The sequence below is a fragment of the Gekko japonicus genome, unplaced genomic scaffold (genome assembly GCF_001447785.1).
Source record: "Gekko japonicus isolate JY-2015 unplaced genomic scaffold, Gekko_japonicus_V1.1 scaffold137, whole genome shotgun sequence".
Classification (NCBI taxonomy): domain Eukaryota; kingdom Metazoa; phylum Chordata; class Lepidosauria; order Squamata; family Gekkonidae; genus Gekko; species Gekko japonicus.
In genome coordinates, this window is record NW_015174276.1 from 1465628 (window position 1) to 1482699 (window position 17072).

Genomic DNA, 17072 nt, shown 5'->3' on the forward strand with positions numbered 1-17072 from the left:
CCTCCAGGATCACTGGGGGTCAAACTGGCCTGGAGAAAAATTGCTTCCTGGCCCCAAAGTGGCGATCAGCATTTCCCTGGGCGTGTAAGAAGGGGCCACAAGAACTAAGCACTGATGCAACCCTTCCTGCTCTACCTCTCACACAAACAGCATTATGATATAAATGCAAAGGACTATTTGTAAGATTATCTGTAAGACACAAGACCAGGACGCATCTCTCTTCTGGCAATCACTTGGAGAGACCCTATCACTCAGCTTCCATTGCCTCACACACACTCCACACTGGAATAAGAACATAATATCAGGCCATAGCACATTGCAATAAAGCCCCTACAACTGTATACAGAAATACTGAGCTTCCCTACCATTTGCCACAACTAGCCCACCACACAACCAGGATCAAGACTCCTAAGTGGACCAACAGACAGGCATACACTCGTTTGAGAAACTGAGTATTACATTACAACACCTGTGGAACATTACAGGTCAGTAGAGGCAGCACTGCACAGTGGTCAGAGTTGCAGATTGATGTGGGGAGACCAAGGTTTGTATTCTCACTCAGCTGGCTGAGTGACTCCGGGCCAAATCTCCCCTTCTCTACCTAACCTACCCCACAGGGTTGTTGTGAGGATGAAATGGAGACTCATGGGCAGGGTCCCCAGCTTCCCTGGCAGGAACACTATGTTAAGAAATCTCTCACAATTATGCAGCCATAGCAGGCAGGAGGGAAGGAGGCGAATACCTCCAGCGCTAGAGACTTGTAGAGGAAGAGTCAAACTTTGGGGACTCACCCGTGCACCAGAGGGCCAAGGCAGCAGGAGGCAAGAAGCCTGGGCGAGCTGGGCTCCTCCATGCCTGGCAGAAGATGAGGTGCAGAGGCGAGAGGTGGGCAAGTAGAAGAGGCACTCAGCCAGCCGCATAAGCTGCGTGCAAAGAAACTCCTGCCGCCCCAAGCTTCAGGGCTGCCTCGTTAAAGGAGTGCGGAGGCCAGACTCGCAAATGAGAAAAAGCAAGCTCAGGGTTTGTGGGTCGCATTTTGGGCTGTGGAAGAGGAATCGGCTCCATTCCTGGGCTCCATTCTTGGAGTTCTCTCGAGTTCCTGCGCTTTTGGTTTTGCTTTTTGCCAAAAGGACCTCCTACCTCGTCCTTTTATGTGGAGATGCCAGGGATTGAACTTGGGACATTCTGCATGCCAAGCAGCTGCTCTGCCACTGAGCCTTTGCTTGCAGTGCTCGCCCCAAGCATCTTGTCCCCCACTGGCCCAATTCCTGGCTGGAGACCCCTCCCTTCCAAACACTATACAGAGAAGTCGTCAGAAGCCAAACCTTGAGTCATATTCATATCCCTGTAAGGATTGCTAACACATGTTCGGGATTTCCTGAAATACATATATATTGAAAATAAAAAGTGAGTCTTCAAGAGCACATCACTTCTAAACTGCTTTGTTTGTATCAAGCATAGCTCACGTTTCTGCTCTGACCTACTATTTTTCTCCTTAAATCACAACCTCCCAGGGGTTGCAAAATGTTTCCTTGTCTCTCTCTCTCTCTCTTTTTTGGGGGTAAAAACACTACACCCCTTGAATTGTTTTGTGAACCAAAAAGCCTGCACTTGAGCGCTTCCCTAATGAATCATAAAAAATAATGAGGCAATTGGCAAGACACAACTGTTCCGAGAACAAAACTAGTTACGTGCAGCTCTGGAAACTTTGCAAGCAAAACCTCCATCTTTAGGGTTTCTACTGAAAAAAAGAAAAATGACAAAGGAATTCCTTTTCCATCTGGCTGTGGTGTGCACAGGTGTGTGTGGGGGGGACACAATCAGATACCTGCTCCATAATTTACAAAAACTCTCTGTGCATGGCAAGCCACTGCCTTCTCCTAGACTCCAGATGGGGATTGTGGGTAGCAGAGGTCCAAAGTAAAACCCCCCCCCGAAGCCACGCAATGCCTTTTATTACCACCAGGTGAAATAATACAAATCCAGATGTGTGCTTTAGGGCCAAAACCAGAGCCAGATGGGAAGGGTGAGTATTCCATGTCTGTTCATCCACACCTGTCTATATGTAGAGTAGTTACAGAATTTTTTATTCTTATTAATTTATTTTTATATCCCACCTTTCTCCCAAAAGAGGCTTACATCGTTCTCCTCTCCTCTGTTTTATCCTCACAACAACCCTGTGAGGTAGATCAGGCGGAGAGTGTGTGACTGGCCCAAGGTCACCCAGCAAGCTTCCACGGCAGAGGGGGGATTCGAACCTGAGTTTCTCAGATCCTAGTCCAACACTATAACCACTATACCACTCTGGATCATCATCATCATCATCAACATCATCATCAATATGATGACAGTATTTGATCTCACTGGGACTCCAGATGGTTTACATATATGATAAAAACTTTTCAGCCAGTCAGTAAGCCGATTACAACAATAGGATAACATGAGTCAAAACAATAGGATAACATGAGTCAATCAGTAAGCAGATTACAAGATATGATGACAGTATTTGAAACTTAACAGCAAATATTCCTAGTAAAAGAAAATAATGTATAGAACAGAGAGGGGAGAAAAGGACAAGGCAAGCAAAGATGTGTGTTTAAGGCAGCAAGACCATCAGTGTAGGAAAAATCTTTCCCCCCCAATAAAGGTCACCTCCAGAGCTGATCCATTCCTCCACAGCTCTGCTCCCTCTACAAAAATGCCCTCCTGAACAATTCTGTTTTGCGCATTGTGAGGAATGATAAAGTGTGGGGGGAGCCCAGGGTTGCCAACTCTGGGCTGGGAAAGACCTGGAGATTTAAGGCAGAGCCTGGGAAGGGCAGAGCTTCGGGAGAGGAGGGACCCCAGCAGGGTATTCCCTCCAGGGGAACTGATCTCTGTAGTATGGAGATCAGTTGTGATTCTCGGAGATCCCCAGGGCCCACCTGGAGGCTGGAAACACAGATCAGTTCCCATGGGGAAATGGCTGCTTTGGAGGGTGGGCTGCTTTGGAGGGTGGACCACGGAGGTCCTTCCCCTCCCCAAGCCCCACCCCCCCAGTCTCCACCCCCAAATCTCCAGGAATTTCCCGGCTCAGAGCTGGCGACCCTACTGGAAACCCTTGTGGGGGCCTTCTTAACAGCCTTGTGTAAGTGTGTGGGTGTGTAAGTGTGTGGGTGTGTGCGTTAAGTGCCGTCAAGTTGCTTCCAACCCTATGAATGAATGTCCTCCAAAACAGCCAACTGTTTTGGTGAGACCTCATTTGGAATACTGTGTGCAGTTCTGGGCACCACACCTTAAAAAGGACCACACCTTAAAAAGGATATTATAGCTTTGGAAAAAGTGCAGAAAAGGGCAACTCGAATGATAAAAGGGTTGGAACACTTTCCCTATGAGGAAAGGTTAAAGCGCTTAGGGCTCTTTAGCTTGGAGAAAAGACGACTGAGGGGTGACATGATCGAGGTTTATAAGATTATGCATGGGAAAGAGCAGGTAAAGAAAGAGGTACTTTTCTCCCTTTCTCACAATACAAGAACTCGTGGGCACTCCATGAAACTGCAGAGCGGTCGGGTTAGAACGGATAAAAGGAAGTACTTCTTCACCCAAAGAGTGATTAACACATGGAATTCACTGCCACAGGAAGTGGTGGGTGCTACAAGCATGGACAGCTTCAAAAGGGAATTAGATAAGCATATGGAGCAGAGGTCCATCAGTGGCTATTAGCCACAAGGTATAGCTAGGGGCTCTGGGGCAAGTGATGCTCTGTCTTCTTGGTGCTTGGGGGGGGGGTCAACAGTGGGAGGGCTTCTAATGTCCTGGCCCCACTGCTGGACCTCCTGATGGCACTGGTATTTCTGGCCACTGTGTGACACAGAGTGTTGGACTGGATGGGCCTTTGGCCTGATCCAACATTGGCGTCTCTTATGTTCTTATGTTCTTATGTTCTTAACTGTTAACAGCCTTGCTCCGGTCTTGCAAACCAAGGACCATGGCTTCCTTGACTGAGTCCGTCCATCTCATGTTGGGTCCTCCTCTGTTCCTGGGGTCCCCATACCCCAGTGTCAGCATTTTGGGGCTGTAACAGGAAGGGGGAGCTGAAGAAGCCCTGCAGCACTGACGGAAATCCTTCCCTTCCGTGGAGAGTTTCCTCAGGATCTAAGCTATCCTCCCTCCTTAACTTAATTGCACTCCATTATATCATGCATTTTATCCCCAGCCAAACGCCAACCCTAGATTTGAGCTGGGCTAGATGAAGAGATAGGGGCCGCGGTGGCTTAGAAGTTAAGACGCTGAGCTGCAGACCAGAAGGTCTGTAGTTTGGCAGTTCAAGACCCGAGTGGCGCGTGACGGAGTGAGCTCCCATCTCTGGCCCCAGCTCCTGCCAACCTAGCAGTTCAAAAGCAAGAAATTGCAAGTAGATAAATAGGTACCTCTTCGGTGGGAAGGTTCCGTGTGCCTTAGTGTTTAGTCATGCTGGCCACATGACCACAGAAACATCTTCGGACAGCGCTGGCTCTTCGGCTTGGAAACGGAGATGAGCACCGCCCCCTACTAGAGTCGGATTCGACTAGCTTTCGAGCAATGGAAACCTTTACCTTTTTACCTTTATATGAAGAGTGCTTCATGTGACAGAGAGCACTGAAGAATGCAGGGAGGGGGCAGAGTTTTACCTTCCCTCACCTACATCCTCTATTAAAAAAAAATCAATGCAGCCTCACCATGCTTGACCTGACAGACAACTGAATAACTATATACCAACTCCGCCCTCCAAATCACATGAATTCTCACAGCCAAATTAAATACAACCGGCTTGTCATCAAATGTATGGCTGGATTTAGGCTGGGCTTGTGTTGTGTACAGAATGATTGTGTGAATTAGCTCTAAATCAGCCTTGATTGTTAACTATTGTCTGGCAACAGAAAGCTGCACTTTACAGCCTAAGCAATTGTGAAAATTTATAACCACAATGCGAATGAAAGGACTGAATAACAGCCCTTGGCGTACTGAGAGCTTCGAAATGGAAACACAATAATAAGTACTTCATTGTGACCCAGTATCCTGTTGGAAATGCAAAAGGTACAGAGGACTTCCAGACATATACGAAGAAAGAATACAAAGAAATCAATGAAGCCCTTGGTTTGAGGACACAGTTTATTGATCCAAGAGATATTAATGGCTGTGCCTTGCCTCCCCTGTAAGCAATCGTAGCTTAATAATGTGCTAAGGCTGTCTGTTATAACCAATCAGGGATATAGTTTAATAATGTGGCAAGGCCATCTGTCGTAGCTAATGAGGTATACTGGTTTAATAATGTGGCAAGGCCTTCTGTTATAGCCAATCAGTTTAATAACATGGCAATGCTGTCAGCTGTAACCAATCAGGGATATAGTTTAATAATGTGGCTACTCTGTCTGTTATAGCCAGTCAGGGATGGCAAGATGTGTATCTTTTGTTCTGGGCATTCAACATTTGAGAGAATCCAGGGAAACCTAGAGGCAAGAAGAACATATGAAACTGCTTTATATAAGTCAAACCATTAGCTGACTTATAAAGGTAAAGGTTTCCCTTGCTCGAAAGCCAATCAAATCCGACTCTAGGGGGTGGTGCTCATCTCCGTTTCCAAGCCGAAGAGGCAGCGCTGTCTGAAGACGTTTCTGTGGTCATGTGGCCAGCATGACTAGACGCTAAGGTGCACGGAACGCTGTTACCTTCCCACCGAAGCAGTAACTACTTATCTACTTGCAATTTCTTGCTTTCAAACTGCTAAGTTGGCAGGAGCTGACTTATACAAGCTAATTTATATAAGTCCAACCATTAATTGACTTTTCCTACCAGTCTCTGTCCCAGATCTATTTTGTTTTAAATATACTCTCTGGAACCTGAGCAGTGGCATGTGTTCCAGCCCTGACCACTTCCAGGTAGGGAAGTAGGAAACAGGGAACTTGATGGGGAGCTTTAAAGTGTGAAGAATTCCTTTCCTCATCTACTGAAAGCCCCTTTCCAAACTTCACTGTGTCTCCAAGCTATTAACAATGCGGTTAAGACGCTGAACTGCAGGCTGTGGAAGGTCAGTAGTTCAGCAGTTCGAGACCCGTGTGTGCCGCATGATGGAGTGAGCTCCCATCTCTAGTTCCAGCTCCTGCCAACCTAGCAGTTCGAAAGCAAGAAATTGCAAGTAGATAAATAGGTACCACTTCGGTGGGAAGGGAGCAGCGTTCTGTGCACCTTGGTGTTTAGTCATGCTGGCCACATGACCACGGAGACATCTTCAGACAGCGCTGGCTCTTCGGCTTTGAAACGGAGATGAGCACCCGCAACCCTAGAGTCGGATTCGACTGGCTTTCGAGCAAGGGAACCTTTACCTTTTTTATGTTCTTAATCCACCCTTTACAACGACGGAGGCTAAAATTATCCTGTTTGGTAACCCCTTTTCTTCATTATGGTATGCTATGCTTCAGGGAGGGGGAGGGGTTGCATGGTTTTCCCAGTTATGTAATCCTATTCCTCTTACATTGTTTTTGGGAAGTCTTGAATGTCTGATTGAATCATTTTTCATATTTTGTAATCCACATTGATTCTCAGTGAGAAAGGCAGCTATAAATTACTACTACCACCATCACTACTACTACTACTACTACTACTAACAACAACATGCCTTTTAAAATCCCATAACAATAAAAATGAGGTTCTGAGTCAGATAGATGTACCAGTTTCCTGAATCTGTTGCACAGTTGCAAACATGCAATAGTTCTTTCTCAAGGTCATATTGGGATTCCGTGCCCACTACTCAAGCCTTGCTCCATGTAAGATCAGGCATGCTGTCTTACACCTGAGGAAAAGGGAGTCCCTTTCTTTTGGCGCTGGGGCACAAGTTCTGCCATTTACAAAGTAGTGCTGTACGAATGGCCAGCCAACAGAAAAGCAAGCCCGGCTTATGTCTTCAGACCCAATGGCACTCTGAAGACTGCACCCAAAGTAATGCACAAAACAGTTCTGGGTTACATCCATGCATCGTTGGGTATTATACTATCATAGTGCTACAGCAGCCATTTGCAACTGGACTGCGTAGTCTGCAAAGGAAAAATCCAGTGGCAAATGATGGGTTGGATCCAGACTAAATTGGCAATTTGCACCCCTTCCCCTTCCTGCTGCAGACCCCCCCCATGGTGTTCCTCAGGGGCCTCTAACCCCACCTGGAGCAGTATATCGGGGGGGACTGGGGGTGGGGCACGAAATCTCTGTTCTGCTGACGGAAAATTTAGTCTGGACCCAACCCTATTGCTTTAGTGCAATGATAGCACATACTAGGATATTCACCCATCTAAATATGGATAGTGATTGGGACCACATCCAACCCAAGTAGTTGTACTTGCACCTAGCACTGCCAAAAGGGGCAGGTTTGTGCATGGTGGGGTGCACGTTCTTACCTCCACACAGTTGTCACAGACGCTGCAATGGGAGCAACGGGGAGGGCGATAGAAGTGGCAAGTGGCACACCATTTCATCCGTACTTGGATCCCTTTGATCTCCACGTTCTTGTACAGCGGAGCTCGGAAATCGTCATCTTTATCCTCATCTTCATCTGCTGCTCAAGAGTGCACAGAAACAACAAAAACAACACCAGGACAGATTACTGACAGCAAACTGTACCAATAAAGGAGCAATGCAGCACGACCCAGTTCTGTGCCCTGTCGATTTCCTGCAAAGCACAAGCAAGAGAAACCGGGCTGTTGATTGGTGGTGGAGAATGGATGAATGGGAGGGGGAGGGGAACTGTTCAGCCCCGTAGTCAGAAATTTTGGGATGGTGAGGCATGGGGAAATTTTTGTGGGGCAGCAGGGGAAGGGGAGGAGGGAGGGAGAGGGCCCCCCGCATGCCTTCCCTGAACTCCAAGTGGGCAGCGCCCGCTTGAAAAACACCATTTAAAAGGAAGGTGTTGGAGTTCAGGGAAGGCACGTGGCTGCCCCTCTCCCTCCCTGCCTGCAAGATTTAAAGGGACCTCCGGCTGATTGGCGGGCTACGTGCTCCTGCCAATCAGCTGGAGGGCCATTTTAATATGGGGGAGGGGCGGCAGCAGCAGTTGTAGGGCATGCCTCACATTTGAGGGGGCAGAGCCCCGAACTGCCCAACTGTAGCTATGGGCCTGCAACTGTTCTATTGGCAAGGGTCTTGCAGACCCACTGGGGCAAAAAATAACTAAAAGGGGTGGGAACAGAAGGTTCATCCCACCATCCTACCTACAATGGACCTCTCTAGCTTAATGGATGTCAAGGGAGGGGCTCTGGCTCAACAGAAGAACCTCTGCTTTGCATGCAGAATATCCCGGGCTCAGTCCCTGGCTTCTCCAGTTAAAAAGGACCAGGCAGTAGGTGATGTGAAAGACATCTTCCTGAGACCTTGGAGAGCAGCTGCCAGTGTGAGCTACAGGAGGGGGTGGCGGCTACAAGCATGGACAGCTTCAAGAGGGAATTAGATAAGCATATGGAGCAGAAGTCCATCAGTGGCTATTAGCCACAAGGTATTTATATTTATTTATTTATATAAGTTCAATTTATAACCCACCCTCCCCGCGATAGGAACTCTCAGTCTGGGGCAAGTGATGCTCTGTATTCTTGGTACTTGGGCAGAGCAACAGTGGGAGGGCTTCTAGTGTCCTGGCCCCACTGGTGGACCTCCTGATGGCACCTAGTATTTTTGGCCACTGTGTGACAGAGTGTTAGACTAGATGGGCCATTGGCCTGATCCAACATTGGCTTCTCTTATGTTCTTATAGCAGTGTTCATATTTTTAGGAGAGGGGCCATAGCACAGTGATAGAGCATCTGTTTGACATGGAGAAGGTCCCAGGTTCAGTCCCCAGCATCTCCAGTTGAAAGGATTAGGTAGTAGGTGATGGGGAAAACCTCCACTTAAGACCCCGGACAGCCACTGCCAGTCAGAGTAGACGATACTGACCTTGATGGACCAAGGGTCTGATTTAGCATACAGTAACTTCATGAGTGTGAAGTTTTACAAGGGGTCTGCTCTCCCCACATCTAGCGTTTCTACATGTAAAGCTTCTACACCTGGTCCAATTTATTTGATTGTAAATAAATTCTCAGGAAGCCTATGCAACATATATTTTTTCCCTTTTAAATCTGAAAAAGAAGTAAACTGGTGTGCTATCATGTATCTCATAGCCAACTATGACCCACTCCAACGCAGATTAAAAAAAAATCCACAAGCTGGAGCTACCCAGGGCTGGGGGGGTGTTTCTGAAAACCTGCTGGGGGATTAAATAAAACAGAATTTTAAAAAAACCCAAAACACTACATAGAATGTTTATCCCTACCACCCTTCCCTCATACGTGATCAAAACTGGCAATGCTGTACATATTCAAAGATACACAGAGCTGTCAGAAGTATTAGTCACTGTCCACATGAAATAAACAAGGAAGAATACAGAAATATGGTTTGTGTTATGAATTTATCCTTATATAAGGCTGTTAAACAATGGCCAAAAGCAAGCCTGTAAATGGATGGACTAATCATTATTATTACTATAGTTAATTAGGGCTGCAACATTTAGACGATTCATCAGCTGACCTGCTCAATTAATAATATTTTGATTGACTAAAAAGGGTCAGGTAGCAGATTTTAATTTTTTTTTAAATTATAGAACTTAGAAAAACTGTAGACAGCAAGAGACATATGAGAAGAGGCATTCCCTACTGAAAGAGGAGCAGGGAATGCCTCTTCTTGGATGGTGCCTATGGCCCACATGGAAAGGTCATCTAAAAACAAAAGCGTGGCTCTGTTTTTCTTTATAACTTAATTTTCTTCTCAGATGCATATTCATGCAGATTTAATCAGCTTGCACTCCAATCCAAAGTGGGTCTGCTCTGAATCCTCCTGAAGTCTACTCAATAGGGGCTTCCTCCCAGGAAAGGAGTCTTAGCATTGCACTGTTAATCGCCTAAAACTCAGGATGCTTTGTTGAATCAGGTTGACAGCCCCAGTATTAGTAAAGCTGTTGAAGTAAAGACTAAGTGTAGCTGGAATTGTACTTTAATCTACAGAGAGTCCAAAAAACTGAGTCTCTGTCTCAAGGAAGTTACAGTTTAAAACTTAACATTGAGAAAAAAGAAAGGGACGGGATGGAGGAAAGGAGTGAGGCAGAGGATAAACAGGAAAAGAATATTTATTCATTCTGGTTACAGGTACTTAAGCTTAGTGGCTATAGGAATAGGGAACTAAGGACCGTGCTTCATGGAATGGTTAGGTTTTAAGAAGGGAATTGGAGGGAGGTGGAGGAGGAAGAAGTAGTAGCAGCAGCAGTAGTAGCAGTAGTAGTAGTAGTGGAGGAGGAGGAGGAGAAGATTGGATTTATACCTTACTCTTCACTACCCAAGGGTGTCTCAGAGTGGCTTACAATCTCCTTTCCCTTCCCCTCCCCACAACAGACACCCTGTGAGGTAGGTGGGGCTGAGAGAGATCTTTTGAGAACTGCTCATGAGAGAACAGCTCTGAAAGAATTTGTGACTGACCCAAGGTCACACCAGCAGCTGAATGTGGAGGAGTGGGGAATCAAACCTGGTTCTCCCAGATTAGAGTCCGAGCTCCTAACCACTACACCAAACTGGAGAGGTGGCATGTCACACAAGTCTTCTGGGCAGGCCTTCCAGACACAAGGGGAAAGAACAGAGAAAAAGCAAAACCCTTTGAGGAAGCAGGAGAGCTCTGGATAACTTGGGATGAATTTGGTCAGTCATTTTTTTGTTTTCATCCCTTCCTTCCCACATCCCACTTCCATTTACCTCGTGGAAAAACCCCTGGGTCCATGAATGTCGCCATGCTGAAGTTTGCGAGGACAAAAAGAAAAACGAGCCCATTGTACAGAGGGATGGCTGGGGAGACGGCTCTTGTTAACCAGGGGCACCTGCACAGAGATACAAGAGAAAGAGCATAACATTGTCTATGGACCATCAGGAAAGGAGTGTCCCATTCCCTGATCATGCTGAGACAGGAAGGAAGCCATCTTGTTAACTGCTCCTGCAAATGAGACTTGGGAGACCCACATGAACAAGCAATCCAGGCATTTCGCTGGGTTAGCAATATTTCTAGAACTTTCAAAGAAAAGCCTGCTGGATCAGACCAAGGGTCCATCTGACCCGGCACCTTGTTACCAACAGTGGCCAATCACTGGAAAACCCACAAGCAGATCATGAAGATAACAGCCCTCTCTGCTCTTGCAACTGGTGTTCAGAGGTGTAAAATTATCGTATGGCGTTGTGTGAAGTACAGCCAGGAGATCCTAAAATTGTTCGGCAGTCTAAAGTTCTTGCTCTTTTTTAGTGGAAAGTGAGCTGAGAAAGCTCTGAAGGAGCCGTGACTGACCCAAGGTCCTCCAGCTGGCTGCACATAGAGGAGTGTGGAATCAAACCCGGTTCTCCAGATTAGAGTCCATCACTCTCTTAACCACTAAACCACGCTGGCTCTCCCATTCAGAGGTATAATGCTTCTGAATATGGAGGTTCCATTTAGCTTCCACACATATCAACTGATATGTTCTATAAATCTGTCATATCTCCTTTAGATAGGGAGGTAAGTAAGTGGCCCCCAACCAATGTTCCCTCTAAGCTGTGGAGTCTCGTGAGCAATTATTCTGTTTTGTGAGCTGCTGGCATTAATGCTGTGAGCGAGCAATTTGGCTACTGCATAAATTAGTTGGCTCTGGAGCCATCGCTAAGACAAAAATGTGTGAGCCAGAGGCTAAAAAACTGTGAGCTAGCTCACACTAACTCACCTTAGAGGGAACACTGCCCCCAACATATCTTTTTTGGGGGGGGAGAATTGTCACAGCTGACTTATGGCGACCCTGTGGGATTTTCAAAGCAAGAGATGTTCTAGAGTGTCACTGCCCGCCTCTGTTTAGCAACCCGGAACTTCCTTGGAGGTCTCCCATCCAAATACTAGCCAGGGTCGGCCCTGCTTAGCTTCCAAGCTCTGACCAGGTTGGGCTAGCCTGGGCCATCCAGGCAGGGCTACCTTTTGGTAGCATGTTCCATATGTTTAACATACACAGTGCGAGGATTCTGTCCTGAGTCTATGCATGAATGATGATTATTCTCGAAATTCTAGATTAAAAAAAACCCTTCTAGTTAAAAGACAAATATGAGACAGACCGATTGACTCAATGAAGGAAGCAACAGTCTTCACCGTGCAAGACCTGAGCCTGGCTGTAAACCAATGTCCCCTTCCATTTCCCCCCCCTGCTGAGCGAAGCGGTTTACATAACTGCTGTAATCATAAAATGGGCAACGGGCAGTGAAAGACCCTGTGTGGCTCCAGATTGCTGCTGAGCGGGGCTTCCTGTGTCAATGAGTGGCCGCTCACACACACAGCTTAGAGGATAGAATGTTTTGGAGGTCATTAATTTATAGGGTCCCCATACATCAGAAGCTACTTTGCAGTGCATAACACACACGGTTAAAAGACACAACTTTTAAAAAGAGGTGCCAGTTCCCAATCCCAGACCGAAAAAGATTTAGGTACCACTGAGATTTTCTAAGCGCTCAAGAGACGGAGAAATCTGCCTCCTGACCTCTACAGCCAGTCATCAGTCCTAATTTTAATGTACTACATAAACCCTGGCTTTTGGGACACTTAACAAAGTGTCATACGAGGCACGACGAAAAGCCACAGAAGAAAGATGTTTCCTTTTGCACTGCTTAAAATCTCTTGCCTGATCACACAGTTGGGCATTCCTTTAGAAACTCTGCCTGCAAGTAATGTAATCATAATGCCTCATTTTCTCTCATCAGTGCTAAATGATTTATCAGGCCAGGTGATTTGACATCTAAATCATGGGTGTGTGCCTGTATGTATGGATCCCAAGCTATGGTTTAAAAGCATCCAATGGAGGTGCAACATCCAAATTCAGGCATACCTTCATTAAACGTTTCTGAACAAAGATTTTCTCACCCTACAGTCCATCAGCCAAGAGGGTCTACAAAGGAATTACAAACTAAAAATGAAAACGATGAGTGGAGGTTCATTTACAGGTAATTAGCTACCCAGGGAGAAATTAATAAGACCCTTGGTGACGGTAAATTGTCATCTCCAGCACTTCATAATGGAAGGAAACCCATAGGCATAAACAATTCTGTCCATTTATTGCGGCCACATATTTTAACAAGTCCGTCAAAGTTTAAATAAAGGACACAGTGAATCACCATACACATTAGCCAGAGTTTCTGGTCTCCACCCTTTCGCTGTTCCTTATATAATTTGTTTTTGGGAATCTTTTTGACAGGGTATCAAGTACACTGTGAAAAAATAAGCTGCTAAAACTTTAAGAGATGTAGTTGCACAAATGGAACTGCCAGACTAAAATAACAAAAAATAAGAGTATGAAACATATTCATTTCAAGCTCTTGTATACCAACCCTATTTACGGTTGCCAGGTCCCTCCTGGCATCCAGTGTGGTGGGGTATGGAGAGGACTTACCAGGAGAAAGAGAAAGGCCAGGCTATGTCACCGGTGTCACATGGGAAGTGATGTCATCACACCAGCAACTTCTGGGTGATGCTCTGGTATTTGGGCAAAAACTCTATGATAAAACCAGCTTCTACCAGACTTAGCTTGCTCCCAGTGAATCTGGCCAAGTATGACCCGCATCTCAGGCACACCATCATTTTCACAGATGAAGAGTGTTTTTCACTGACCCCAAAAGTTGCCAACCGCTGCCTCAGGCCATAACAATACACACACACACACACAAAAGGAAATCCATCCATAAACTGGCTATTTTGTTAATGAATCATCACGAAATCAACAACATTAACGAGTCCTTTCTGAACAACCCTGCTTTCCCACCAAGAAGCAATTAAAAGTCCTTGGAAGACAAACCAACAGAGAAAAGGACAGAGAAAAAAGGGATTTAAAACCTGATACTTTCTAGAATCATGTTACGTTTTCCAGAATTATGGCAGCTTTGCAGGAGTTCTGAACCACTGTAAGTCAGCATGGGAGAGACTGCTTCCAACTGTGGCAAGTTTGCCGTTTTCCTATAAGGGACACAGGAGGAGTTTTGCCTGAAAAGAAAAACTTGGAAATACAGAAGGAATCGATTTGAAAAATCCAGGGGGAAACCTTTGTAATCAAATAGTTTTATTTTTCACCCCTAAATGATTTTACCTTTCACCACTAGATTCATCTGCTGTAGCGGGCTTAAAAACACAAACAAAACCTTTGCCAACCCCCAGGTGGTGCATGGAGATCTCCTGGAATTACAACTGATCTCCAGGTCACAGAGATCCATTCCCCTGGAGATAAAGATTTACCTGAAGGTAGACCTTGAAGGGCATTATACTCCACTGAGGTCCTCCCCTCCTCAAACTCCACCTTCCTCAAGCTCAGGCCTGTAGCCAGGATCTTGTGGCTACTGGGGCATTTTTTTTTTCTGGTGGGGCTGAAGTTCTCAGTGCAGAAAGAAAAGCCATTTAGCCAAAAGAAAGCTGTTACCAGGATAGATCTCTAAACTGCAAGCTGTCAACCACTTTAGATGACAGTTCTCAGCTGCTGCAAGTTAATCACTTCTGCCAGCCTAAGCAACAGTTCTGATAAGAAGCCGGCAGGTGGGGGGTGATGACTTCTACAGTCAAGAAAGCTAACACTTAGGCAGAAAAACGCTCTTAAAGGAGACCAGTTTCTTGACAGAGTTAGAAGGGATCCTAGAGGTCACCTACTCCAACCCCCCTTGCTCAGTGCGGGAATTAGTCAACTATAGCATTGGAGTGCTATAGCAATTCCTTGTTTTTTTAAAAAAAGACCTTAAAAAACACTTTGATGGCAGAACAGAAAAATCAGTGTCTGAGAGGTGCTAATAGAAAGAAGATGGCAGCGTTATGGGTGGCATCGCTGAAAATGCATACCTTCTCATCTCTCATGGACTGTCCTCCTCCCTAAAAAGACTGAAGAAAAGTAGATTTGGGAAATAGCATATCAGGAATGGGGGAAAGCTGACTGGAGCATGATAAGAGTATGATACCACGTGGACCCACCCCCATGCTGCAGTTTGGAAACTGAAGCAGAGACAAAAACCTCCACATGGAAGCAGCCAAAGATTCACAGGCTTTATTTGTATACGGGACAAACTATATCAAAATAGGGATTTATTATTTTTTAAGGCAAAAACGATGTGGCTTTGCACTTTATTAGCAATCCCCATTGGTCTGCTAACAACTGTCAAACTGTTTTTCTTCTTATTTTGAAAAAGATACACAGATTCAGACTATTTCCCTCTGTGGGTCAGAAAGCAGCTCAGGGGAAGGATTTATTTGATTTGAAAAGCAGCGGGGGGGGGGACGGACGGACAGATTTTCTGTTATTTCCAGGGTTGCCAAGTCCTTACCTGTTGCAGAGTGGGGGAGTCCAGTCTTGCTCCGGGAGTCTATGCGCGCGCGCCGCATTTACGTCACCCGGAAGTGACGCAATCACATCGGGCACGTTGGGGGCGGGGCCACAATCATCCCAGGGAAAACCATTGTTTTCCCTCAGATGATTGTGGCCCCGCCCCCAACGTGCCCGACGTGACTGTGTCACTTCCAGGTGACGTGCTGATGCCAGGCATGTCACGTGCTTTGGGGGTGGGGTTCCCCCCGGGGCCCGATCCGCCGGTGGCAGGTAACGGGCCTCTCGGGCGGAGGTTTCCCCACCCCCTGGGGGGACTTGGCAGGCCTAGTTATTTCCTTCCCTCCACTGCTTCTCTGATCAAATTTTGAGCCCTTCCTGGCTACACTGAAACATTTCTAAAAATTACAGTTAGGGAGGTTGTACCTGGAGCCACAACCAAGGTACCTACTCACAAGGATAATGAGAGAGCCAGAAAGTGACCTTGAAGCACTCAAAAGTTAACCATCAAGACAATTTGATTTTGAGTTTCTGTACAGCCACGCTTCACTTGGCATATTTCAATTAGAAGACTCCTCAAGTCCCACTGAGGAGATCTCATTCTTTATACTGGTATAGAAATGAAGGTCCCCTGCATTAACAAGGCTGATTTCACTCTCATAAAAAACCAAAAGGTACAACAAGGCACATGGTAGTAGTATGCCAAAAACAGCAGGGCCTTTTTACTGTTCTGGTTGGATCGTTGTTGGGATTCCAACCAGGCTAACGGCAGCACTCACAACCTCGAAGGCAAGAGTGTTAGATTTTATAACTGAACAAAGTTTGAGTCCAGTGGCCACTTTAAGGACCAACAAAGTTTTATTCAAGGTATAAGCTTTCATGTGCATGCACAATTCTTCAGATACACTGAAATGGAAGTTGCCAGTCCATGCATATAAGTAGATGGTGAGCACCAAAATTTATTACTGTTATATCGTCTCCTCAGTGCAGAAGGAAAATATTTTCCTCATAGATATTTGAGTACTGAGGAAACTAAAGGTGGGGGGAACCATAAGAGGACAGGTTGCTTGTTATGTTCATAAATATTAACATTACATAGTAATAAGTAACAATTTTATTTTTTTAATGAAAAATAAGGGTGCTAGTTGTAGATTTTCCGGGCTGTATGACCGTGGTCTTGGGATTGTAGTACCTGAGGTTTCGCCAGCAGCTCTGACTGGCATCCTCAGAGGTATAAAAACAGGTTGCTTACCAGTAACTGGTGATCTTCGAGTGGTCATCTGTGCATTCACACCAATGGGATCTAGTGCGCCTGCGCTGGATCTGCCGGTGCCTAGCAAGCTCTCTTAAAAGGATTTTCGTGCCTGGCCCAACTGAGCATGCTCAGGAGCCCCAGTGAGCATGCCCAGAAGGGCAGGCACGGACATCCCGCCAGTTCCTACCAACCGCCGCGCATCAATCTCCTAACAAAACAAGTAGAAGAAGACAGCTGCGGGGCAGGAGGGCAGGTGGTGTGAATGCACAGATGACCACTCGAAGATCACCAGTTACTGGTAAGCAACCTGTTTATCTTCTTCGTGGTCTCTGTGCTTCACACCAATGGGAGATTAGCGAGCAGTAGCCAACCTGGAGGTGGGTGCTGTCAGGTGTTTACTGCTTAGCCGATGATAAAACCTGACGTCCCAGACTGACACTGGTGG

General features: G+C 46.1%; 1 protein-coding gene across 1 annotated transcript in view; it reads right to left on the bottom strand.

Moving 5' to 3' along the window:
* Nucleotides 1–17072, bottom strand: part of ZDHHC8 (zinc finger, DHHC-type containing 8) — a 179980-nt gene that overhangs the window by 26733 nt on the left and 136175 nt on the right. The window contains exons 2-3 of the mRNA XM_015423782.1: nucleotides 10775–10896; nucleotides 7407–7564 (exon numbers count right to left, since the gene is read on the bottom strand). Coding sequence (XP_015279268.1) covers nucleotides 7407–7564; nucleotides 10775–10896 — 280 coding nt within the window. The remainder of the gene's footprint in view (nucleotides 1–7406; nucleotides 7565–10774; nucleotides 10897–17072) is intronic.